The sequence below is a fragment of the Pelophylax lessonae genome, assembly GCF_965119305.1.
Source record: "Pelophylax lessonae genome assembly, chromosome: 1".
Taxonomy (NCBI): domain Eukaryota; kingdom Metazoa; phylum Chordata; class Amphibia; order Anura; family Ranidae; genus Pelophylax; species Pelophylax lessonae.
The window spans coordinates 161,520,319-161,547,689 of record NC_138768.1 but is presented as its reverse complement, the minus strand read 5'-3'; the positions used below and the strand labels follow the sequence as shown (position 1 = coordinate 161,547,689).

General features: G+C 41.3%; 1 protein-coding gene across 6 annotated transcripts in view; it reads left to right on the top strand.

Moving 5' to 3' along the window:
* Positions 1–27,371, top strand: part of MCTP1 (multiple C2 and transmembrane domain containing 1) — a 1,122,980-nt gene that overhangs the window by 452,535 nt on the left and 643,074 nt on the right. For all 6 annotated transcript variants that reach the window (XM_082247658.1, XM_082247657.1, XM_082247659.1 and 3 more), the window contains exon 3: positions 9,754–9,896. In XM_082247658.1, coding sequence (XP_082103784.1) covers positions 9,754–9,896 — 143 coding nt within the window. The remainder of the gene's footprint in view (positions 1–9,753; positions 9,897–27,371) is intronic.

Here is a 27,371-nt window from a genome sequence, read left to right as displayed (position 1 = left end):
GTTGGGTGATTTTTTTTTTTTATCATTCTTGATACCTTTAATAGCTGAGCCACAAGCTTTTTTCTGCAACACATTCGCAAACAAACTGGATCTGCTGTCCCTGCAATAAAAAGGGAGTGAATGCTGGAATAACTTGGAAAATATTATCACATATCATGTATCTTCGGTTATAGGTCGGTATGCTGATGCATGTGTATGGATTACTGAAGTCAAGCTAGGTGTGTCCAATATCGATAAAGAACTGGGATCAGGACTGAACATGTTGATGGGGATATGAAATGTGATCTGCCCCACTGTTGCCTCTGTTATACATATTGGAATTATACTGAATGAAAACAAACTCGGGGAGCTGGGTTCTGGAGTAGTGTTTTAATCCTGGTCACTTTTAGTATTTGGAAGGAAATTTTGCAAAATATGTGTACTTTAATTAAAATACAACTAATGAATACATTTGGTAACTATGGCACTCCATTATTAAAATGAGTCTATGACCATAGAAACTGTCCATTTAAATTTTCTATAAATTGGGACTCTTGGCTCAAACAGGATGCACAACCATTTGGCAATCCAGATATGCAGAATGTTCCATGGCTTTTTATCAGTAGGAATTTATACCAACCCACTGGACCATCCATGCACTCAGCCAGGCTCAACAATTCAGTTGGCGAATGAGACAATTCTCATTTTGTTTACTGGCTATGTTATGTTGCTCTGATACACAAAGCAGGGACTTTTGATATTATTTACTTTTGCCATCTGTATTATAACTTTTAAAATTCTGTCTTTTGGAATAAAAATCTGTACCTAGAGACTTTTGTACGACACTTATCTTATATGGAAAGCAATGTTTGTACTGCTCTTGTAGCCAATAAACCTGTCTGATAAAATAAGACTCGGTTTTACCAGTGGTTTGTTTAATCATTTTATAATATAATCTCTCATCCACTTTATTTACAAAGCACTAAATTATAAGGAAACTTTCCTTGAGGGAATTTTTCCATTTAGAATTTTTATTACTTTACCAAGCTAAAAAAGGTAACATAACTGTAAATCCAGGTGCAGAAAGTAGAATTACAGTCCTGGATTCAGTTTAAAAATCAACATGAATGCTACTCCGAAATCTAGTACAAAAGGTAAATTACAAGTATAAAACAGAAGAGAAGCCCCTTAGCGCATAATAGAAGGGGAATGATGTCATTCTGGTCTTTCTTCAATGATTTCAGAGTTACTTATAGTGGTTGTAAACTCTTAAATATTCCCAGTGAAGTGACTAGCCTTTGGTGATACACAGCGATAAAACAACCCTTCCTAAATGGGTTGCACCCTTTTACCTGCATCCCCCTCATCTCTATAGCCTTCTAAAATACACAACTCAAAGGCTGCTTCTCAGCTCCAGTGGGCAGGGGGTAGGGATCCGATGTCACACACTGCACATCACAGAGCACAGAGCTGAGCGTAATCTCAGACCCGAGCGGAGGGAATGGAAAGCCCTCTATCCCCCCCCCCCCCCCCCCACACACACACACACACAGTCTCAAGGGAAAACATGCACAGTTGAGGCTGTCAATCACCTTATGTGTTTTGGAGGAGGTATGGGGCCATCTCCCGGGTTGCTTGGTGTCCAGTTAGACTGTCAGAAGTGACTTATGAAGTTAGCAGAGGTAGGAGAAATCATATAGGAACCACACTAGGTGCTTTGGATTAAACAGGTACACAAAGGGATGTAATAATATGCAATAGATATTCAGTGCAGACATAAACCTTATTAAACATTCAGTTGCACGCTAAGCATTAAAAGGTCATGACAATACCTCAATGGAACATAATATATAAATAAAACAGTGCAGCACAAAAGATTAATAAAAGAGCATATACAGGTAATCATCCATCCACATAGGTAACACAGAGGGATGAGCTTTGTCAATTTTCATTTCAAATATTTACAGCCACTTTAAGTATGCCAATCACCAGTTTTGAGTTGACTTTAGGTTTACTTGTTATGTAATGAGGGTATGAGTATTTTCCAATGTATATAGATCCTTTAATGGTTACTGAGCAGTCATTTATCATATTACTGTGTTTTATGTATGGCTTATGTAATCTTGTGTACAATGTGTCCTTCAGGATTGCAGTCAATGTTACTACACTGCCTAATTCTAGAAATACTGCACTATTTCTAGATTTAATTGTACTACTTTATTTATTAATTGGCCATCTTTAAATCATGTATGAAGTTTGATGCATTATAACATTTGTCACATCTAAAACATGTGATTTGCAATGTCCACATTCTTTTGATGTCCACATTCATATGCAATTTATATATTTTTTGTAAACTATTACCTTGTTACGCACACCTCCTTTCCTCTCGAGACTCCCCATTATTTCCAATTTTGGGGAATCCGGGATTTTACCCAGGCCTTTAGGACAAGACTTTTTGTGCCTTACGTCAATCTGGTCGTTCTCAGGCTTCCTATTTTCTGATGGATGATCATTGGTCTTCTATTTCATCCCTCATGGATGCATCAGGCCTATTTTGTCTAAACTTTTGGAGAGGTCTTCAATTGCATCATTATTTACACTCCCACGGGGCTTTGGTCATCATTTAACCACATTGGAGGAATATTGTTCAGATGAAGGAACTTTATCCCAGGTTCTTTCTAGAACCTACAGTCTTCTCCTGCACATATATATATGGAGGTAGGAAATGGAATGAAATCATACGTTTACACTAGACCAACAGCGAAACATTTTTCGATTTTCCCTTAAGTCCTCTGTTTGTACGAAGATCCAGGAAACCAATTTTAAGATTCTGTCCAGGTGGTATCGTACTCCTTACATGCTACATAATATTTACCCCTGATCACTGTTGGAGATGCCAGGGGGTAGGGGAATGATGCTCAATATATTTCGGTACTGCCCCAAGCTTGAATTCTTCTAGGAATAAGTCCAGAGGATTATTCATAAATTCACTGATTTTGAGATTCCTGACGATCCAGCTTTTTTCTTATTGCATGTGCCAGTCATCCCGACACAAATCAATAAAAAATTGATCCTACATCACCTTGTGAATGCAGCCAAGACCTGCATCCCCCTTAATTGGAAAAACACAGCCACCGACCGTTGGTTGCTGGCTACATAAGGTAGAATAAATAAATAAGATGGAAGACCTAATCCTCACTGCACATCATGAACATGAAAAGTATTCTGAGACTTGGAGGCTCTGGAACATGTTTGTCCTCTCTGAAGAGGGGACAGCTCTCTATGGATCTTAAAATACTCCTCAAATGATCCTCTCTGGCAATTTCTATGGCAGAGTGTTATTATGCCATCTTATCCCCCCCCCCTTTTTTTTTTATCTTCTCTTTCCTTTCTCTTCTTATCACTTTTTCTTAAGAAAAGGGAAAATGGAGTGGGCGACGTGTCCTTCTATGTCTTCTTATGTTAATCCCTTGAAATATATGTGTCCTCAGTGACCTCTTGCTAATTAGACATGCTTTATGTTAATGTAACTGAGATCGATACCTATGTGTACCACTGATGTATTGACTTGGAACCGCCTTTTCCTGGTTTAAATAAAATATTTGCTCTGGCAGAGCATGTATACCCCTCAGCTGGAAAAAACAAACACCACCAACGATAGCAGGATGGATGCAAAAAATGGAGGAATTAAATAGTATGGAGGATTTGGTAATGACAGCACAACATAGGAGGGAAGAATATACTGCTACGTGGGGAGCATGGAATTTATTTATCCTTTCAAATTAAGGTAAAGCCCTTCTTGGAAAGTGACACTTAGATTAGAATTAAGGTGTATATAAGTGGGACACATGGGTCGATGCCGAGACGACCCAGCAGGAGAAGGAGGAGATGTTTTTTCTTTTTTTTCTTTTGGGGGGTGGGCGGGGCTTATTTCTAGGGGTTACTTTTGTTGGGATATAAAATAAAAGGGATAGGGAGGATGGAGGTTACTCAGAAGATGTAAAGAGGAATATAGTAAGAGTGGAGGAACGAAATGACTTGATATAAGGGAAGAATAGAGAGGAGATGCTGGAGGAAGACAGATAGGGATAATAATGAGGATGGAATAAGAACTACATCTCCTCCCTTTTTATCTTCTTGTTAAGAAAATGTATTTAAGGCGTGTTTCACTTGTTTTGTGTTTTATCTGCATATGAACAACCTTTTGACTAACCCTCAATAAAACTCATAATTGAAAAAAATAAAATAAAATATTTGAAAAAAAAAAAAAAAATGTAATTTGTTTGTGTGCTTTCCTTTATATTGCATGCTCATATGGTTGAGATGGATGTGTCTTGCTGATTTTCCTGCTTCTGGGCATAGTGGGAGAAAGATGGCAGTGATATGTGTCATATGCACATTTTCTTCAACTGCTATTCACTTTCCCAAATACAGAATATAGGCTGCTTTTTTAGTCTAGTTTTAGCAGTACTTTCTTATTTAATTATTCAGAACAAGCATGCTGCAGGTGAAATCTGATTGAAGACCAGAAGGCCTAAACTGTCCAACTTGTCTGTTATCAACAAATCTTCTTCTGATTTGAAGAAAACCGTGTTTATTTTGTCAACGAAAATCTTGTGGTCATAGTTTTTAGCAGCTGCTTGTTTTACTTGAAGAAAATTAAGGCTACATTCACACCTGAGCGTAACGTTTTTACCGCGTTTTTACTGCAATTTTTTACCGCGTTTTACAGGCGTTTTTACAGGTGTTTTTTGTGCAGGCGTTTTTAGATTGAATAGAGACCAATGGAAAACGCCTGTAATCTGCCCAAAAAGAAGCTCATGTACTTTTTTGAGCGTTGGGCGTTTTGCTCACAGCGTCAAAACGCTCAGATGTGAACAGGGGCCATTGAAATGAATAGGATTTGTCTTGTTGGGCGTTTTGAGAGCTGATCCTAGAGCAGAAAAACTCCCCAAAAACGCCCCAAAACGCCTACATGTGAACGGAGCCTTAATGAAAATACAGTTCAAATGAAGTCAATTGACGAAAGCTATGACAAAAATCATCTCCAATTTTCATCAATGGAAGGTTTTGGGACTTTAAATGAGGCACGTGATGACCGCTGGATGAGTTTGCCTATTGCAGTTTTCACATACATAAGTAAAAAACCATTTCATCTATATACATACCAATAATACATTACAATTCATCTAAATATTCATCCATCATGACATTTTACAATATGAAAAAATATTGTGAGTCACTATTGGTCCCAGTGGGATCATTGAAACAAGCAGGAGTTTGCATAAAAGGATCAAAGGATAAAAATTGCACCATATCTTCAAAACATATATGCATCTAAAAAAACTTGACGGGTTTCGTGTATTCATTCCACTTCCTCAGGAGTGGATGAATAAAAATGTGGCTGCGGAAGATATATAAAAAAAGTAGTAAAGTCCAATGTATAATCCAACCAACAGGGATGAAAGACAAGTGGAGAACAAAAACAATCCATCCCTGTAATACTTACATATAAGCTCAGAGTCCAAACATGCAGTACTGCAAGCTGAGGGCTGTCAAGAGTGTCCATCCCAGGAGCTGTGGTGATAGGAGCCCATGGTAAAGCCGGGCACACATTTTGTTACCCCAGGAGGATGAGGGTATTCATGCTAGGATCGTTGCTAGTGCAGAGGCAATAGCATCCAATGTGTCTATAAAGTTGATAAAATGTGTTTGTTTATATATATAGTGAGAGGTGCTACTGCTATAAGTGAGTATAGCAAGATCCTTAGTGACTATAAAAAAAGTAGGACAAGTGTGCATAGAAAAGCATCTTGAAGTGGATCATGACCCAAGTGTAGTGAAAGAGACAAGGATTGAATCAGAAAAGTTGCATGAAACCCACCATGCTAATCCACCAAAGATAGAACAAGAGATGAGCAGCCTAAAGAAAAACATGTGACCTGAGAGAATCCTGTGAATAAACAAGCTCGTCCTCCCGTTCTTCTTCCCCGTTAGTTGGATCATACATTGGACTTTACTACTTTTTTATATATATCTTCCACAGACACATTTTTATGCATCTGCTCCTGAGGAAGTGGAATGAATCCACAAAATGCATTAAGCTCTTTTAGATGCATATACTGTATGTTTTCAAGATACAATGCTATTTGTATCCTTTGATCCATTTATGCAAACTCCAGCTTGTTCCAATGATCCCACTATATTGAGACATATTGGCTCACAATATTTTTTTATATTGCAAAATGTCATGATGGTATCCATGTATATAGATGAATTGTAATGTATTATTAGTGTTTAATTAGATGAAATCGTTTTTTTTCTTATGTATGTGCAAACTATTATATGCTTTGACGAGTACATGCTGAACAAATATGCCATTATGCTTACAAACCCATCCAGTGGTCATCACCCGCCTCATTTATTTGAGTACAGTTTTTTTTTAAATATAGAAAATGACCTTAAAAACAATATGTAATAATTATTTGTATATTACTTACTTATGGTAATTAACCACTTGCCACCCAGGCCAATACTAAACCTGCTCTCCTACATGTAAAAATCATAATTTTTTTTTGCAAATTACTCAGAATCCCCAAACATTATATATATATTTTTAGCAGACACCCTAGGGAATAAAATGATGATTGTTGAAACTTTTTATGTCACACAGTATTTCGCAGCAATTTTCAAACGCATTTAAAAAAAAAAAAAAACTTTCATGAATAAAAACCCCACTAAGGTTAGCCTGATTGTTTTGTATAATGTGAAAGATGATGTTACGCTATGTAAATAGATACCTAACATGTCACATTTTAAAATTTTGCACACTTGTGGAATGGTGCCAAACTTCAGTACTTCAAAATGTCCATAGGCGACGCTTCAATTTTTTTTACAGGTTACGTTTAGAGCTACAGAGTCGGTCTAGTGCTAGAATTATTGCTCTCGTTCTAACATTCTAACATTCGCAGTGATGCCACACATGTGGTTTAAAATTTGTTTACTTATGCTAAAACAAGTCCTTATGCTGGTTAAATTAATAACCTATGGGAACTAATGAAGGTGCCATATATAATCTATATATAATCTATATAATCAGGGAATGGTTCAGGTTCTATTCTTTTATTATATAGATTATAAATGGCACTTTCATTAGTTCTCATAGTTTACTAATTTAACCAACATAAGGACTTACTTTAATAAAATCAGGACTGTTGGTAGCCCTATAGAGAACAGTTTAATTTTATTTTTTATTTCTGCATTCTGTAAGCCCCCGTTCACATAGGGGCGACGCTACTTCGGAGCGGCCGCCACGGACTTCATAACATTGAAGTCTATGGCGGTCGCCTCCTGGTCGCCCCAAAGAAGCTCCGGACCCTTTTTCTAGGTCGGAGCAACTTGTGTCGCTCCTATTAGAACGGGTCCGCAGCTTCCCTATGGGAGGCGACCAGGTCGCCTCACAGGTCGCCCTAGTGTGAACCGACACTAACAGCCCTGTACTTGACCAGTGAAATCTCGGCATTTACAGGGCTGTTACAGAATTCATAAATAAAAAATAAAAATCTGCTGCCCAATAGATCTTTCACCAGGCGCTTTTTTGTCTGGGGGAATCTGATTGACTGCCTGCGTCCTGATGCGCGGGTTTTTAAGCGTAAGCCAATTGGCTGAAGATGAATTCTTTCATCTCACAGCACTCGTCTACACTGTGGGGGTTTATTCAATAAATGGTGATGTGGGGTTTATTCAATAAATAATTTGGGGATTGTATCTGGCTCTGATACTAGCCAGTGCTTCACCAGCCACTGACCTCACCGCACATCCCTGATATATATAATGTTTGGGCTTTTCTTACTTTTTTTTCTTAATAATAATGTTGGTAATATTCTCGGGTAATGTGTGCAATGGCATTACAGATAATAGAGTTTACAGATTTTTGCTTTTTTATATTTTAGAGTTACTGTACACTTCTGTTTGTCAATATTTTTGTTCGTTTATGAAACTTGGTTTTATTTCTAAAGACGTTATATATATCACAAAGGCTGAGGCCCCTATAATACGATCAGAACGATCCCATTCGCCTGTCCGTTTTTCAGGCGGATCAGATCGGGCCACCCATTCTCCTCTATGGGGAGGTGAATGTCAGCTGACATGTGTCCACTGACACCCACCTGGCATCCAATCTGACAAGATCCGCTGAAAACAGACGATAGGTTCGCCATCTGTCCAGCCGGTCAGATCGGATGAAGACGGACAGGCTGTCGGATTTCATCCAATCTCCCCATAGAGGAGTGCAGGACTCTGACAAGTCTGTCTCTGCACTCACTGTGAGTGGAATCGGACCTGTCATCCACTTACTCAGCGGGGATCAACGGAGCGATCCCCGCTGAGCAAGCGGAGTCCATCAAAACAGATCCGCCCCATGTGAAAGGACCTTAGTCGCACTGCCGCAATTTGAGATCTGACTTGTGAGATCCCAAGTCACATGACATGTGAGATTCCATGTTAGTCATTTAGAGCTGTCTTAATTAGCACTACTGAAGTTGCTCTGACTACTTCAAGGCAATTTATATCCGACTTGTGCCCATAGACATTAATGGAAGTCGTCTCCAAATCAGATCCCCGTCTATATTGATTTGATTTGGATCCGACATCACAGGAAGTTTACCCAGGCAGTGCATGGCATTTTCCTGTATGCTGTTTTATCTGCATGCCTGCACAAGACAAAGTTGCTTTAAAGTTGCACCAAAATAGTACTCAAGTCGCCAGCCAATCGCCAGGAAGTCGCCTGGCAAATCTGCACCATAAGTCGCTTGATTTTCAGGTCACAGTAGTGTGAACAGAGCCTAAATCTGTGTCTGTAGTGCATGTTCAAACCTTAAAACCATAAATAATAACATGTTATTCGATTTTTACTCCAGGAGTTTATAATAAATTTGGGAATATTAGAGAAATTTTTAAATAATGCATTACGATTAAACTAAACACATTAGATTTTAGTCAACTAAAATATGATTAAAACTAAAACAATTAAAGGAGTTGTAAAGGCAGAAGGTTTTAATGTGATCTATGCATTAAGATAAAAAGCCTTCTGTGTGTAGCAGCCGCCCTCAGCCCCCCTAATACTTACCTGAGCCCCACCTCTGTCCAGCAATGTCCACTAGTCCCTTGACCATCTGGGATTCTCCCTCCTGATTGGCTGAGACACAGCAGTGGCGCCATTGGCTCTGGCTGCTTTTACTCAGTCAGTTCAGCCAATCAGGAGAGAGAGGGGTCTGGGTTTGAATGGACACACAGATCTGCAGTTCGGCTCCGGTGCCCCATAGCAAGCTGCTTGCTGTGGGGGCACTCGACAGGAGGGAGGGGCCAGGAGCAGAAAAGAGGCACCCAAGAGGAGGAGGATCATGGCTGCTCTGTGCAAAACCAACCGCACAGAGGAGGTAAGTGCAAGACTTTGCAATCCCTTTAAGATGACTAAAATACAACTAAAACTAAAGTGGCATTTTAGTTAAAAGACTGTTACTTAAACTAAATAAAAATTTGATGTCAAAATTAACACTGGAAGAAAATCTGCTTGTATCCTGCAAAACACTCTTTACATGTAGACATGTGAACGTATAAAGAAGTTCCACCTGTAAGGGGCCCGAGGCAAAGCTGTCTAAGTTGTCAGTTGAAGAACTGGATCGGTTGATGCGTTAGAGAAAAATGTTCTTGTTTGTGCTTCTGGATTACTAGTTGTTTTTTTTTTGACTGTCATGCTTTTGTTTTTTTAAGGGACAAGTGATCCATATGTCAAGTTCAAGATTGGAGGAAAGGAAGTTTTTCGAAGTAAAACAATACACAAGAACCTTAACCCTGTTTGGGAAGAAAAAGTATCCCTGCTCATTGACAATCTGAAGGAACCTTTATATGTCAAGGTAGGACGTTATGTTTCTAATCTGTCAGAAAATATAGATGAGGTGATTAAAGTTCTACCTAATACAAAAAATTATTTTTGAAGTGGCAAGCGGGGTGCCCCAAGGCTCAGTCCTGGGACCAACCTTGTTCAATTTATTCATAAACAGCATTGAGGACGGGATCAGTAGTTCGATATCAGTTTTTGCAGATGACACAAAATTGGGCAGGGCAATAACTGCACAGCATGAAGCAGATATCCTACAGGATGACCTGGACAAAATAACGGAGTGGGCAACGACTTGGCAAATGAGGTTTAACGTGGAGAAGTGTAAGGTTTTGCACTTGGGGACTAGAAACATAAAAGCACAATACACGTTAGGAGGGGAACCCCTGGGAGAATCAAAAATGGAGAAAGATCTGGGAGTCTTGGTTGATGATAGATTAGGCAATAGCATGCAATGTCAAGCGGCAGCTGCCAAAGCCAGCAGAATATTAGCATGCATAAAGAAAGGTATGTATTCCAGAGATAAGTCTATAATCATTCCACTTCCATCTGGAGTATTCTGTCCAGTTCTGGTCGCCAGTCCTCAGGAGGGATGTGTTGGAGCTGGAGAGAGTCCAAAGAAGGGCAACAAAACTAATTAGGGGATTGGAGGACCTTAATTATGAAGAGCGTCTGCAATCACTTGATTTATTCTCCCTGGAGAAGAGACGCCTGAGGGGGGACATGATAGCAATTTTTAAATATCTCAATGGGGATCTCAGCTTAGAAAAAAAGCTGTTCAGTCGAAGGGATTGCATGAGGACTCGAGGGCATACAATGCGATTAGAGGAGAAGCGTTTTAACCTCAGGCAACGTGGGGGGTTCTTTACTGTTAGGGCAACAAGATTGTGGAATTCTCTACCACAAGAGGTGGTTTCTGCGGGTAGTATGGTGGCTCTCAAAAGACTCTTAGACTTACATCTCAAGGATCAGAACATTCAGGGGTATGTGAGATGATTACTGCCACACACACCTACTCAGGTTGAACTGGATGGACTATTGTCTTTATTCAACCTCACCTACTATGTAACTATGTAACTATATGTATGCTGTAGACGTTGTATTGCAGTATGCAGCAAACAAAAGGTGGAGTTGTAACTCATGTTCTGCTCTATTTAGAGTACTGTACTTATTTTTTACATTGAATGCTTAATACCCCTGTCCGTTTGTTTGCCATCTATGCCCCAATGGGGCAATTTACTTCCACTTTGTGTTTTATAGTCACAACAGTGAAAGGAAAACTCTCTAAAGTTAGGTAAATCTCCTCATAGAAAGTGGTCACTTGAACAAGTGTTCCCATTGGAAGATTTCCTCTCTGTTCCTGTTCTAGTAACTCAAACTTTTGGATTTTCCCTCATCACCTGGTGATAATAGTTAGGACAATATAAAGGTACGTATTCACCAATCGAGGACAACAACAACAGTAAAACCTGATAAAGGTTATATTTCCTGACCCCTCTATCCTAAACCTACGAAGACGTTATGAGTTTATAGACACGGGAGCATGGGAGAGATACGCTACTAATGCTGAAAGTTTTAGATGAATGTCTTGTTACAGAGGCGTAACTAGAACCTTCAGGGCCCCGGTGCAAGAAACCATGAAGGGCCCCCCCGGACCCCTGGCCAGGGCCCTTCTCTTCAAGCCTGGGGCTCTTCCCACTGATCCTGGGGCCCTTTACTCTCATTGCGGGGCCCTTTATTATGGTCCCACAGCAGGACCCTTTCACAAGTTCTGCAGTGGGCCCGTGTTCTGCCATCTTGGGGACTCTCCACGGTGGTGGAATGCCAGGGCCCGGCCGCAAGTGTGACCTTTGCGATCCTGGAAGTTCACCCACTGGTGGCAGTAGTTTTTGTTTTTTGGTATTTTCATTGTATTATTTTTTAGCATTTTAATTTATTTTTTTACAATATTACTGACTATGACTCTGTCCATTCAGAAAAGGAAGGAGCTGGTAAATTACATATTTACCGACCCCTTCCTGGGGTGACACATCCCCTGCAGCAGCTGGCAGGAGAGAGGAGGGAGCACACAGGGGCCCAGAGACAGCAGAACACAAGTGAACTGGATAGAAGGAGTGGCGGGGGCAGCATACAGAGGAATCAATCTCCTCCATTTTCCTCCTGCAGCTATAGGAGGAAAAAGGAGGACAGTGATTTCTCTACATGCTGCCCCCACCCCCCTTCCCCCTCCTATCCAGGTGTACAGGGGAGCCGCACAGGCCCCCTGGAGCATGGGGCCCGGTTGCAATTGCAACCCCTGCAACCCCTGTAGTTACGCCTCTGTCTTGTTATATGGATTCACTAACTTTAGTTTTCTCTCAATCAGAACAAGTGTGCAGATCAGTAATTCTGACAGAACTTTGACTTTGCTTGTTGCATGCTTGTTCCCAGGCTGTGACTCAGAAAGTATTGAAACCAGAGAAAGCCAGGCTATAGCCTTCAGAAGAGGGTGGCTCATGTTATTTCTGTATCTTATGTCAGGTGTCTTAAAGCGGAACTTTCATCCAAAGGCAGTTCCACTTTTCTAACAAAAATCCTCTTCCCTGCGCTATGTGAATACTAATAACTTATTTGCAGCTGTTCATCACCTTGTGATCACTATGAAAAACAACAAATAACACAGCGCAAAAAATAGTGAAAAAAACTTTCTGAATGGTTATAAATCCTAGATTAATTTGTAAGTGAAATACATTGGATATTGCAGAAATATAAAATCATATTCCCAACAGATTACTGAAATACAAGCTAAAAATTATATCAAGCATGTGTACAGTGAAATATTTGTGTGCAAAACATATGCAAAAATGATTTTTTGCAAAGAAAAGTCCAAATCAGCAAGTGTCCAGTGAAAGAATAATTTTTCATGCTCAGTTCTCTCTTCTAAACAAAAGCTATGCCTATCTGTGCTTCCTCATGCAATTCGTTGTGGGTCATACCCACTTGTAAATGCACTTATCAGACGGCGTGGACCCCTTAGCAATACTGCACGTGGGTCAATCAAGCTTAGGCCTGGTAAGGATTAGCAATTTTCCTCCTTGGTGGTCCCCCAGGGGCGGAAAGATATTAGAAATAATATTGATCCCCCAATGGACATCACTCAGGGCAAAGGAAGGAAAAACAGAGAATCTCCATAGTGTAATACGTTTGGTACTTTTATTGAAAAATTGCAGAGTAACACTTACAGTGTGACAGTGTGACAGGTAAATAATCGCCACCCTCTTATCACCCCTGGATAGGTTTTTTTTTTTTTTTTTTCCAAAATTTTTTTTTTTTGGACAGAGCAGGTACCTGGTTTTGATAGGAATCCACTCCCACTTTCACTCAGATCGCCTAGACGATCCAAGTGGAAGTTGGCCGCCCCCCTTTGCCCGCAGCCTTGTGGGACTCGTCACAGGTTCAGGAAGACTGTGGGGCCGTTTACAAATCGAAGCGCAGCCCACGCATGTGCAGCTGCAAGGAGTCACAATAGGCATCCCCACACTAGACATGGCAGTACCAGGGACCCAAAGACCAGTAATATATTTACCAGCCTTCTTCGGTTTAGTTCACTCTGACTGCAGAAGGGCAGTAAACACAGGTGGTTAATTTACATTTTTTACAGTCCCCAACCGCCCGCTTCTATATTTATATGGCAGGCAGAGGGTTGAGTTCAGATTGCCACAGCAAAGCATTCTGGTGCAGGAATTTTAGCTCAGCAAGTCGAGTTTAACAAGTGACACCACCTGTCAAACTCACCAAATTAAGTCAATGGGACCAGGCTGTAACTGCATGCCAAATGCAGCATGGTAGTTCAATGTAAAGTCTCAATTGTGATAGAAAAAAATCCCCCTAGGGATTGAAAAAGAGAGTATTGTCACTTGAATGCCTGTAAACCCGCTATCAACTGTGATTTGATAAGCAGTCCACTGTGGATCCCTTTTGAGAGGGTGATGAAGTCCACTATTAGTGTGAAAGAGGCCTTTAGATGTGCAAATCTCTACAAAGGTGACTTTAGGTGTCCATAAATGTGCAAAGTGGATAGTCAGCACCTACCCCTGCCATCTGCAGATAAAAATAAGTTCATAGTCAACCAATGCCAGCCAAGCCCTATTGTTCGGTGGAAAAAAAAAACGGTGAAAAGCCTCAAACACACAGTTCTTGGATGATTGGACATTTAAATTTGACTGTTTGATATCCAAGCAGATACACATATCTGTAAACCTCAAACTCATATCTGTAAACGTTCTCAGCAGAAAATCTTCATGTGTGGTCATATCATGTTAATAACCGTGTGTTGAATTTTTAATTACTAACTGCTATCCAACAGTGTATGTTCAGTGACAACATTTTATCCTATGAATGTATAGCATTGTTTCAGGCCCGTACACACGTACCGATTGTCGGCCGTAAAGATTCGGCCGATGACCGATCGGCCGATTTTCGGCTTGTTAGTATGATGCTTCCGAACAGAATCTGTCGTGCAAGCATTAAAATTTTTGTATGCCGACACCAGAACGGCCGATTGTTCGCCAGTCAGTACAGAATTCGGCTGACAGACAGCAGATTTGCAAGACTGGGCATGCTCAGAAAAGAAAAAAAACACTGAAAGTTAACCATCACATGACATCACTTCTGCAGTCGGCTGTTGTTGGCCGACAAAATTCGTGTGCAGTGTTTTGCACTTTTCAACAGACAAGACAGCCCTCGGACAAAAGACGGCCGATCGTTCGGCCGACGATCGGTACGTGTGTACGGGGCTTTCGTCTGTATTTATGTTATGCCTCTGCACTCCTCTCCAGAATGCCACTTCCAATCTTCATCAGGGTTTCTTACACTGACTGTATAACATACAATTGTGCTCAAAGGTTTGCCTACCCTTGGAGAAGTGGTATTTAAAGAAAAGTGTGAGCAGGAAAAACACATTTCTTTTATTTCTTTTCGGATTCATATTCTGTAACTGCAGGTCATAACAGAATGGCACAATCATAAAACAAAACATGGCAACAAGTAAACAAATGAAAAAGTCTGCATATCCTTTGTAATGGAACCGCGACCCACACTGTGTTTGTGGGCTTCCGCCAGTATACAGCTTCCAATAGTCTTGAACATAGATATCAGATTTTCCAGTCGCCCCCCCATACAAAGCTAGCGACAACTTAGCTTGTTCTGGAACCTTCTCCTTTATTGAACAGTCACACAGTTTATATACAGCATGGACATCCCCCTCCTGATCAGATTACCACACACAGGTCAGGGGTTGCCTGATTACATTATCATGTGCAGATGAAATTGTATACAGAAATAGAATTAACTTTAACTTAATACCTAGCCATCGGGATAGAAACAATATGTGAGTTCATTAACAATTAACAATGGGACAGACAGCCTTAACAGAATACATATCACACCTCAATACACAGACAATAGTAAGTGACCACCAGTGACAGACCGTCCGGCTCCGACATCGAAGCACAACACACATCATCATAAGTGCAAACACAGAAGCCATCTGAAGCAATCCAAACCATATTCTCGTTGTCCATTAAGTATATGTCTTTCATTCCCAGTGACGGTGAGTACCATCACACCCTTAGTTCCTTATACTGTGTATTGCCCCCTTTAGTATCAATGACAGTATGCAGTCTTTTGTAATAGTTGTCTATGAGGCCCCAAATTCTTGCAGGTGGTATAGCTGCCCATTCATCTTGACAAAATTCCTCCAGATCAGTCAAAGTCTTTGGTTTTCTTGCATGAACCCCACGTTTGAGATCTCCCCAGAGTGGCTCGATAATATTAAGGTTAGGAGACTGTGATGGTCACATCAGAACCTTCACCTTTTTCTGCTGTAACCACTGGAGGGTCAACTTCGCCTTGTGTTTAGGGTCATTGTGCTGGAAAGTCCAAGAGTGTCCCATGTGCAGCTTTTTCATGTAATCAGGAGCAGAGTGTTTTGTACTGGAGGGTCTTATGCTGGGGGATCTACAGATCAGAAAAGGCCTGATTGTATATCCTATCCTTGGGAGACACACGCTGATTTTGTTAAGATTTGATTTCAACATCTCTGTGCTCTGCCTTTGGAGATATAGATATATCCCTGGGGATTAGATTGGTTTACTCCCAAGGCCATTGGGTCAAGGGAGTTTTTTGGTCATTCCCTGTTTCTCCCATCTGGTTTCACGTGGTACATTTTCCCACTGGGGTCTGGTTGTTAATATATGGATATTTTTCCCTCAAGTGGATTTTTTTGTTGATTTAATTGGTGCCATGATGTGACCACTTGTTATTAAATTGTGTAGGAGATTTATTGATTGATTTTAATCAAGGATACTCTAACATTATGAAAGTCTGTATGATATACATGTACTGTTTGGATCCTGAAGAAGCTCCTGATATGTGAGCGAAACGTATAGATCCAACAGCAGATTAGATGGTCCACATTTAGGTCATGTAACCTGTTATATACATGCACTGTCACACTTGATTATGACTGTATCTATTTTAATGGATTGTATAAAATATTCAATAAATATGCATTATTCTTTTATACTTTATGTTTTCATTCATTTAGAGGCACATTTAAATCCCCATTTTCCAGGTCTGATAGATATAATCCCCCTTTGTCTCTCCTCACCTTTACCCTTACCAGTCCACTACCACACCTGGTTACTTTACTATTTGTCTACTTTATCTCAGGGGACATGCCAATAATCTGATAGACAGACTATCTCTCTCCATACAATCTTTAGTATACATGTCTCAGGTCACTGTTTCAGAGGGTTGAAGCAAAAGAGTCAATAGCAAGGGCACCTCACATTGTCTAAAACAGATCTCAGCAATGAAAGCCTCCGTGTTTCTCTCAGGACAGGTTTCCTTGAACCTTATATTTCCTTTCCTTTATTTTGAGTGACAATGGCTTGAGCGCACTCTGGTTGATTTTGCTGAAATAACGGTAGACTGAACACACGTCTTTATCATGCTCACACTGCAAATCGTTTTTATCATTTCACTATACTGTAATTGTTTATAAATGTCAAAAAATGCTACAAATACAATTTGTTTATTGAGGGTTTGTTATTTTTTATCTACTTTATGCACTATGTCCTATGACAAAATACCCTATGCCTAAGCACAAAAAATAGATAGTATAAGAGACAGTCTTGACTTTCACTTTGGGGATCCCATGGTGGCAATTAGCTTAGATGATGTAGCACCTGGACTGTGATGATCCCCTGTACTAAATCCAAGGAAAAACAAGAACAAGGGCACAGCAATCTTCATGCATTAAAAATGATATTTATTTGATAAAGAACTATGCAGCCACATGTATTCAGAAGTGGAAGGACTCAGAGCCCATTCACACTAGCGCGACTTGTGAGGCAACTTGTGTTGCCCCAGGTCGCCCCAGGTCGCTTGACATAACAAAAGCAATGTTAATCAATCAGTGCCATCTTAATTTGCACTACTGAAGTCGCTCCGACTTCAGAAAAGGGTCCTGTACTACTTTGAGGCGACCTGTGATCCGACCTGTCCCATTTACTTCAATGGGAGTCGCCTCCTTATCTTAATTGAAGCGACTTGTTATCAGACTTTCCAGGAAGTAGAAAGAGATTAGCCAGGCATTCCCCACATTGCAGTCATGCCTATATGGTATATATATATGGTATATATACATATATATATATATATATATATATATATATATATGTATATATATATTATATATGTATATATATATATATATATATATGTAATGGTATATATATTCCATTATCTCTGCTTGGTCTGTGTGAGTGGCACTGGTGGACACAGATAAGTGGCACTGGTGGACACTGATTCATGGCACTGATACGTGGCACTGATACGTGGCACTGGTGGACACTGATGGATACTGATTCGTGACACTGATACGTGGCACTGGTGGACACTGATTCGTGGCACTGGTGGACACTGATTCGTGGCACTGATACGTGGCACTGGTGGACACTGATTAGTGGAACTGATACGTGGCACTGGTGGACACTGATACGTGGCACTGATACGTGGCACTGGTGGACACTGATTCGTGGCACTGATATGTGGCACTGGTGGACACAGATACGTGGCACTGATACGTGGCACTGATACGTGGCACTGGTGGACACTGATATGTGGCACTGATACATGGCACTGATACGTGGCACTGGTGGACACTGATTCGTGGCACTGATATGTGGCACAGGTGGACACTGATACGCGGCACTGGTGGACACTGATACGTGGCACTGATTCGTGGCACTGGTGGACACTGATTCGTGGCACTGATGGACACTGATTCGTGGCACTGATATGTGGCACTGATACGTGGCACTGGTGGACACTGATACGTGGCACTGGTGGACACAGATTCGTGGCACTGATATGTGGCACTGGTGGACACTGATACGTGGCACTGATACGTGGCACTGATACGTGGCACTGATACGTGTCACTGGTGGACACTGATACGTGGCACTGATATGTGGCACTGGTGCACTGGTGGACACTGATTCGTGGCACTGATACGTGGCACTGGTGGACACTGATTCGTGGCACTGATATGTGGCACTGGTGGACACTGATTTGGGGCACTGGTGGGCAGTGGCACTGGTGGACACATACGTGGCACTGGTGGGCAGTGGCACTGGTGGACACTGATACGTGGCACTGGTGGGCAGTGGCACTGGTGGACACTGATACGTGGCACTGGTGGGCAATGAGGAAATGAGTAAAAAAAAACAGAAAAGGGGAATTAGGTCACAACACGTCATATTCTGATTTGCCAAACACAAAGTCGTCTGTCATATAAGTCATGCAAAATAATTCACAAGTCGCGGTAAAATCGCGGTAAAAAGTCGCTCCGACATGGGGCGACTTTATGGTCGTGGCAGTGTGAACCGACTCTCAGAGTAAGCAAATGAGATGATGACATAAACTACCAACACACTATTCCCAACACAAGATAATAAAGACAGTCCCGCGCAATGTGAAGGGATGAATTATAAAGTACAAATGCTGCTGCTGCTGCCTACCCAAGTCAGTGGTGTATTTAGGTTTTGTGCTGCCCTAGGCCTGAATAACTTGTGCACCCCCTAATTGAAATATGACCCACCCCTTCCGGTAAAGGCCACACCCCTTCCTGTTTATGACCTGCACTTTCCTCTGTTAACCACAGATCACAACCAAAGTCTATCAGAGCCCATCAGTGCCGCCTTATCAGTGCAGCCTCATCAGTGGTCATAAGTACAGCCCCATCAGTAGCCACCAGTGCAGCTTATCAGTGCCGCCTCATCAGTGGCCATCAGTGCAGCCTATTAGTGCCCATCGGTGCAACATATCGGTGCCCATGAGGGCACTTTATCAGTGCAGCCCTATCAGTGAAGCTTATCAGTGCCGCCTTGTGCCCATCAGTGCAGCATATTACCGACCATCAGTGCAGCATATCAGAGCATATCAGTACCCATCAGTGTAGCCCCATCAGTTCTTTTAAGATATTTGGACTTGTGTTTGCTGCCACTGATTGTAATCATAGGATTATGTCACTTATTTGCATAATAAATAGGAAGTCCGGAGTCATTATACAAATAAGTGAAATAATCAGTGGCAGCAAACACAAGTCCAAATTTCTTGCTGCCACCCCTACAAAGTGCTGCCCTAGGCCTGGACCTTGTTGGCCTAGGCCAAGATACAGCACTGACCCAAGTACTATCTCTAGAAGGGGAAGTAGGTAGAAATAAGAATGGTTAATGGGTCTAGTCCTGCTAGAGTTAATAGTTTCCTATGTCAGTATGCTGTTGGTAATTTCCCATGTAGACAGGGAATGGCGATACCTTCAGGTGTGTTTGATTTTCAACAGACTATTAATGACATATAATGTAGCTCATGGCTGAGATATGAAATAAAATTTGAATTCATTAAGTGCTGAATTCCAGTGTTAAGTGCTTTGCATCTTATTATGCCACTATATAAAATAATATATAAAGTGTCATTGTGCTGAAGGGTGCATAAATTACAAAACCATATTATGTAACAATCAGGCTAGGTTTCCACTAGTGCGGCTACGAAGTCGTGCTACTTCTAGCACGACTTCGTAGCGAAAGTAAACTGTGGCTTCAGTGAGACTTGTCCCTCATATATAGAGGGAAGTCTCACTGAAGACGGCTCAAAAGTAGTGCACAAACTACTTTTGAAGTCGCCTCAACTGAAGCCGCGGCAGTGGAAACGGGCCCCATTAAAAACAATGGCTTTGGACTTGACATGTGTCAAGTCGCACCGCAAGTCGCACTAGTGGAAACCGAGCCTTAATATCATTAAAGTGACTAGTGTTGAATTAAAGTGCTAAAACAATATCTATTGCCAAGGAAATCCTATACTTGGGTGATAAAATGTGACTACTGTTGCATTATAGTTCTAAATAAAACTCCAAAAGTTTGTGTCCAAATGTAACCAATATCTATTGCAAAGAAAAATCTTCTACGAATAAAGTGACAAGTGCTCTTCAAAGTGCTCCAAAGTTATCCGTGACATTGGTGACATTCTTTGCAATAGATATTGTCATTTTCAGGGAAAATAAGAACGGAGCATATACATACTAGAGCTGCACGATTCTGGCCAAAATGAGAATCACGATTTTTTAGCTTGGAATAAAGATCACGATTCTCTGTGTAACAAATAAAAAATTGGGATAACTTTACTGTTACGTTTTACGTTTTTTTTTTTTTTTTTTATTCATTAAAGTCTATTAATTGCGTTTGAAAGACTGCTGCGCAAATACAGTGTGACATAAAATATTACAACAATCGCCATTTTATTCTGTAGGGTCTCTGCTAAAAAAATATATAAAATGTTTGGGGGTTCTAAGTACTTGTCTAGCATAAAAAAAATGATTTTAACTTGCAAACAAGTGTCAGAAAAAGGTCTAGTCTTTAAGAGGTTAAACTTCCTTTCTCCCTGGCAGAGGGAAGGAAAAGATACAATGTAATCATTTTGTTTATAGTTACTGGGAGACTTTAATGCTGATAGGCATTTGTTTGCTGGAGGCTTTTTTTTTTTTCCACAGCTGTTCTCTCTGCAGCTATGCAAAGAATCGAGCATATGTCAGGTTTAGATCGTCAGGGGGGGGGGGGTGAATCAGGATCGCGATTTTCATACGATTAATCGTGCAGCTCTAATACATACCCCCCTCTTTTTGCATGCCGCATTGAACACGTGTTCTTAACTTATTTGTAGGGCACAAAAGTTTTCAATAACAACGTGTCAAATTCAGATGTACAGTGATCCATCATCTTCTAAAATGTGTAGTGTGGGATGAGTGTTCATACACTGGTTTAGAAATGTGCTGCTTGACATTATCTTACTTTAAATGTATTTTTTTTTAAGTTTTCATGGTTGCAGTACTGTGAGATAATCAGGGCTGCTATTAGAAATCATGGGGCCCTGTACAGCCCCACCCCCAAAATATCAAAACAATATTTTTGCTAAAAATACAATAACATTATTATTATTGGACACAAACACAGAATAATTTAAATTTTTAGCTAAACCTAAAAGAATTCTATTGAGTTATTAAATATTGCTCTGTGTGTGAACGAGGTCTTGAGGCTTATTCACATGGGTGCTGTTTCCTGTATATTGTATATTTTGTTATGTGGTTGGAGCTGTGTGTAGGCAGCCTTTGTTACGCTATGAGGATGCAGCAGCTGTACAAACAGCACTGCACTGGTGTGTGGCTGAAGGGGTACGGCTCCAAACATAGTATGCATTGGGCTGTGTTCTTACAGCCACTGTGTCCTCATTAGGTAGGGTAGGGTAGCAGCCACACAAACAAACTGCTCATTCACACTAAATTGGTTTGAGTGAATGAAGACATTCTTTTTATAATTATTTTTTACATGTTTTCATTTTTTTTTTATAATTTTGAAATATTTTTTAAATGTTTTTATTTTTTTTCACAACGCTGGTCGAGGGGCTTTGGTGAAATATCAAAGGTCTGAATAGACCCCTAATTTATCACTTTTGAGACAAAGAAATGGACTAAGGAAATAAATTCCCCAATCCGTTTTTCTGCAGCGGACAGTGAATGAACAGAAAGTGCTCTGTATGCAGGCTCCTGTTCATTCACAAAATGAAGCAAATAAACACAGTTTACTATGCTTCAGTTATGAATGAACACAGTGAGTGTTCGGTACTGATCACTCATTGTGTTCATTCAGCAAATGACAGGCATGACATATTTAAATCATATAATATAACATATGTACCACCCCCATCTGTGTCTCACAGCAGGAGAGGAGAGAAGCCAGCAGCACTGGGGAGGGAGGGGTCAATCAACAGAGGGAATCGGATGATCGGTTGTGGACAGGAAGGGTGATTAGTGGGGCTGGGGGGCAATAACAGGAACCGATCCCTTGTATAGCTCTTTCTGCAGCAGCTGTTAGCCGGCAGGAGGTAAAGGAGGAATAGCAGGACATACAAGGAATCAATTCACCAATCACACCAATCACCCTGCCTGTCCACATCCGATTCCCCCTTCTGCCCGGGCCCCATACAGGAGGACCTGTGGTAACCCCTTATCGGCGGCCATGGAGATAATTACCAGGCAATGCAAGCACAATTCAATTAGTAAATTAGTAGACAATCTCAAAAATGAACAAAAACGAAAGAAGAAAACTATTGATGTAAAATCTGTGAAGAACTGTAAGGTCACGTGCATAGCTAAAAAAGTCTCCAAAAGCAAGGGAGAGGGAGGAAAAGGGGGAAAAGACTGACATTATTGTAAAATGTTGTCCCCTATTGTATGCATTTCTGTATCTCTTCTCCACATCTCTGCACCTCTTTCCATTTCTTTCATTTCATTGCAACTCTCCTGCACTCCTTTCCATCTTCATACCCCTCCCCTACTTCTCTGATACCTTTTCCACCTCTCTGCACCTCTTTCCATCTTCATACCCCTCCCCTACTTCTCTGATACCTTTTCTACCTCTCTGCACCTCTTTCCATCTTTGTACCTCTCCCCTACTTCTCTGATACCTTTTCCACCTCTCTGCACCTCATTCCATCTTTGTACCCCTCCTCTACTTCTCTGAACCCTTTTCCACCTCTCTGTACCTCTTTCCATCTTTGTACCCCTCCCCTACTTCTCTGATACCTTTTCTACCTCTCTGCACCTCTTTCCATCTTTGTACCCCTCCCCTACTTCTCTGAACCCTTTTCCACCTCTCTGTACCTCTTTCCATCTTTGTACCCCTCCCCTACTTCTCTGAACCCTTTTCCACCTCTCTGTACCTCTTTCCATCTTTGTACCCCTCCCCTACTTCTCTGATACCTTTTCCACCTCTCTGCACCTCATTCCATCTTTGTACCCCTCCCCTACTTCTCTGAACCCTTTTCCACCTCTCTGTACCTCTTTCCATCTTTGTACCCCTCCTCTACTTCTCTGAACCCTTTTCCACCTCTCTGTACCTCTTTCCATCTTTGTACCCCTCCTCTACTTCTCTGATACCTTTTCTACCTCTCTGCACCTCTTTCCATCTTCGTACCCCTCCCCTACTTCTCTGATACCTTTTCCACCTCTCTGCACCTATTTACATCTCTTCTACCTTTCTGGACCCCTTTTAATGTCTGCATTCCCTCTCCACCTCTCTGCACCCCTTTCTATTTCTTGTACCCCCCCCCCAAACTCTCTGCACCCCTTTTAATCTATGTATTCCCTATCCACCTGTCTGCACCCCTTTCCATCTCTGTATTGCCCTCTCAAGCTTTCCGCATCTCTTTCCGAATCTGCATTCCCTCTCCACCTCTCTGCATCCCTTTCTATTTCTTGTATCCCCCCCCAAACTCTCTGCACCCCTTTTAATCTATGTATTCCCTATCCACCTGTCTGCACCCCTTTCCATCTCTGTATTTCCCTCTCAAGCTTTCCGCATCTCTTTCCAACTCTGCATTTAATCTACACCTCTCTGCACCCCTTTCTATTTCTGTATTTCCCTCCCAAACTCTCTGAACCCCTTTTAATCTATGTATTCCCTTTCCACCTCTCTGCACCCCTTTCCATCTCTGTATTGCCCTGTTAAACTCCCTGCACCCTTTTTAATCTATATATTTCCTCTCCACCTCTCTGCACGCCTTTCCATCTCTGGATTGCCCTCTCAAACTTTCTGCGCTTGTTTCCATCTTTGCATTACCTCTGAATTTCTCTGCACCCCTTTCCATCTCTGTATTCCCTCTCACATTCTCTGTCCCCCCTCCCCCCATTCCATCCCTGTATTTGCCTCTCGAACCCTCTGCACTACTTTCCAACTCTGTATCCCCTCTCCGTGTCTCTGCACCATTGTCATTTCTTTATTCCCACTATACCTCTCTGCATCCCCTCTCTACCTCTCTGCATCCCCTCTCTACCTCTCTGCACCCTTCTTTATCTGTGTATTCCCCCTCAAACTATCTGTACCCCATTTTATTTCTGTTTCCCCTCTCCACCTCTGTACACACCTTTTTCTTTTACCTCTGTATCCATTCTCCAGCTCTCTGCACCCCTTTACATACTGTATCTGTATCTCTCTTTGCACCCCATCGCCATCTCTTTGCAGTCCTTTCTATCCCTGCAGCCCCTCTTCTTTTCTCTATATCTTTTGTTCCATTACTTCAGCCTCCACTGCTTTCCTTCCTTCTCATCTCTACAACTCCACTTCTTTCCATCTCTCTACCTCTCAGCAATATGTATTCTTATCTCTGCATTCTGTCTCTATCTCTCTGTACTTCCCTTCTTCACCGCAATCCCTTTCCACCTTTCTTCTCCCCACTGAACACTTATCTCCTCTCTGCAGCATCTTTTCCCCTTTTCACAATCTTCTCTTTACTGCGCAACCTCCTTCCACCACTGCCTTTCCCTCTTTAATCCCCTCTCTACTGCTTTACACTAATTTCCAACTCTCTGTGATTCCTCTAAACCCCCGTACACACGCACCGATTGTTGGCCGAATGATCGGCCGTCTTTTGTCCAGTGTTGTTGTGTCGGTTGAAATGTGCTCTAGACTGCACACGAATTTTGTCGGCCAACAACAACCAACTGCAGAAGTGATGTCATGTGATGGTTGACTTTCCGTGTGTTTTTTCTTCTCTGAGCATGCCCAGTCTTGCTCATCTGGCTTTTGTCGGCCGAAATCTGTACTGACTGAGGAACAATCGGCCGTTCTTTGTTGGCCAACAAAAATTTTATAGCCTGCACACCAGATTTTGTTCGGCCGAAAACTCACAGTCGGTTGTCGGAAGCATTATACTAACAAGCCGACAATCGGCCGATCGGACGTTGGCCGAATATTTACGGCCGACAATTGGTACGTGTGTACGGGGCTTAACTCTTTATATTTTCTTTACTTTTTTAACTATTGTGCACATTCCTGCATTTCTCTGCAGTCATCTACAATGTGCCACTGGCCCCCAACCTCCTCCATTGCTCTATACTCTTTTTCATCTTCACCAGATGGAATTTGCTGCACTGTAGAGGGCAGATCACTGCACTGCTTTAGCCCCTTGCCAATACTTTTTTATATGTCTGCATCCTTCTCCATTCCCTTGCACTTTCTCTTCCGGTCTACTTCACTTCTCGCTCTTCTGCAAGCAAAGAGGTGTGCAGAGGGTGTGCCAGGTGTGCATGGGCACACTCTAATCACTTATGTGCCATGTCGATTCCCCCTACTGCCTGGGCTTCCCCCCACTTTGATGGCTTCCCCACCCTGCAGTGCTGCTGGCTTCCCTCCTCTCCCCCTAGCTGCTGTAGGGGGGTTGATGTTTCAGGATGGAGAGCGGGGGAGGGGGCTAGTAAATAGTTCCTTTTCTAAATAAACACAGTGAACACAATCACTCACTGTGTACATTCACTGCTCTGTGCAGCTAAGGCTGCAGAGTAAGGCATGTGTGTTTGAGCTTTGGGGTGCCCACCTTAATGCAATGCTGTGCACACCTATGTCTGCAAGAGAGTACCTGCAGGATGAAAGTCCTTTAAAGTGATTTAAATCATTAACCACTTTAACCCCAGCCACCGCAGATGTAATGCGGCAGGCTGGCTCTCCCAGGCAAAGTCCCATACATGTACCGCGCTCACCTGGGAGGAGCTAGGGGGCGATTGTGGGCCGCCGCCAGGCGCGCTCCCGCCTCCGCTCGTCAGCGGGGAAGCCAGTGTGAACACAGCCGTCCCTACTTCTCCCTGAAGTTATCACAGATTTCATGTGATCCTGCTATATAGAATCACATGTCTCTGTGATGACTTCTCAAGCCACGCCCCCCCCCACAGTTAGAATCACGCCCCTAGGCTCACATTTAACCCCTTGATCACCAATACTGTTAACCCCTTCCCTGCCAGTGTCATTATTACAGTAACTGTGCATATTTTTAGCACTGATTACTGTAGTAATGTCACTGGTACCCCCAAAAGTGTCAAAAATGTAATTTAGAGGTCCGATCTATCCGCCGCAATGTCCCGGACCCGCCATTGCCGCCATTACTAGTAAAAAAAAAAACAATAAAAATTACATAAATCTTTCCCGTAGTTAGTAAACGCAATAACATTTGCGCAAACCAATTGAAATACGCTTATTGTGATTTTTTTTTTAGCCAAAAATATGTAGCAGAAAACAAATTGGCCTAAAATGTTAAAAAAAATTAGATTTTTACATTTTTTTCATATAAAAAAATGTGAAAAATATTGCTTTTTTTCAAAATTGTCGCTCTTTTTTTTGTTTATAGCGCAAAAAATAAAAATTGCACAGGTGATCAAATACCACCAAAAGAAAGCTCTAAATGCGCTTATTGTGATTTTTTTTTACCAAAAATATGTAGCAGAAAACAAATTGGCCTAAAATGTTAACATTTTGATTTTTAATTGTTTTTTTTTGGGAATGTTATATATCAGAAAGTGAAAAATATTGTTTTTTTTCTTTTTTCAAAATTGTTGCTCTTTTTTTGTTTATAACGCAAAAAATAAAAATCGCAAAGGTGATCAAATACCACCAAAAGAAAGCTCTATTTGTGAGAAAAAAAGGACGTCAATTTTGTTTGAGCAATTGTCCGTTAAAGTCATGCAGTGCCGAATCACAAAATAGGGCCTAGTCATTGAGCAGCCAAATCCTCCGGTCTGAAAGTGGTTAAATGTAAAAAAAAAAATGTAAAATGTTATAGAAATTCTAGTATTAAAACATAATTTATAGAGTTTTTATCAGGTTGTAAGTATGTACTCTATTCCTGACTTGCTTTGTTGAAAATTGATGCAATGTCTCCCTCTAGTGGCTTTCTACTTAAATACACAAAGTACACTGTATACAGCTTGTCTGGAAAGACGTTGTGTAAACCAGCATAGATTCAATGCTATAAACTTTTTTGAATGACACGCTTAGGCACTGTTCTCTTTGGTGTTACTTGTTTCTCTGTTTGCCTGAAAATTGGATATAATGCTTATCTGTTGTGA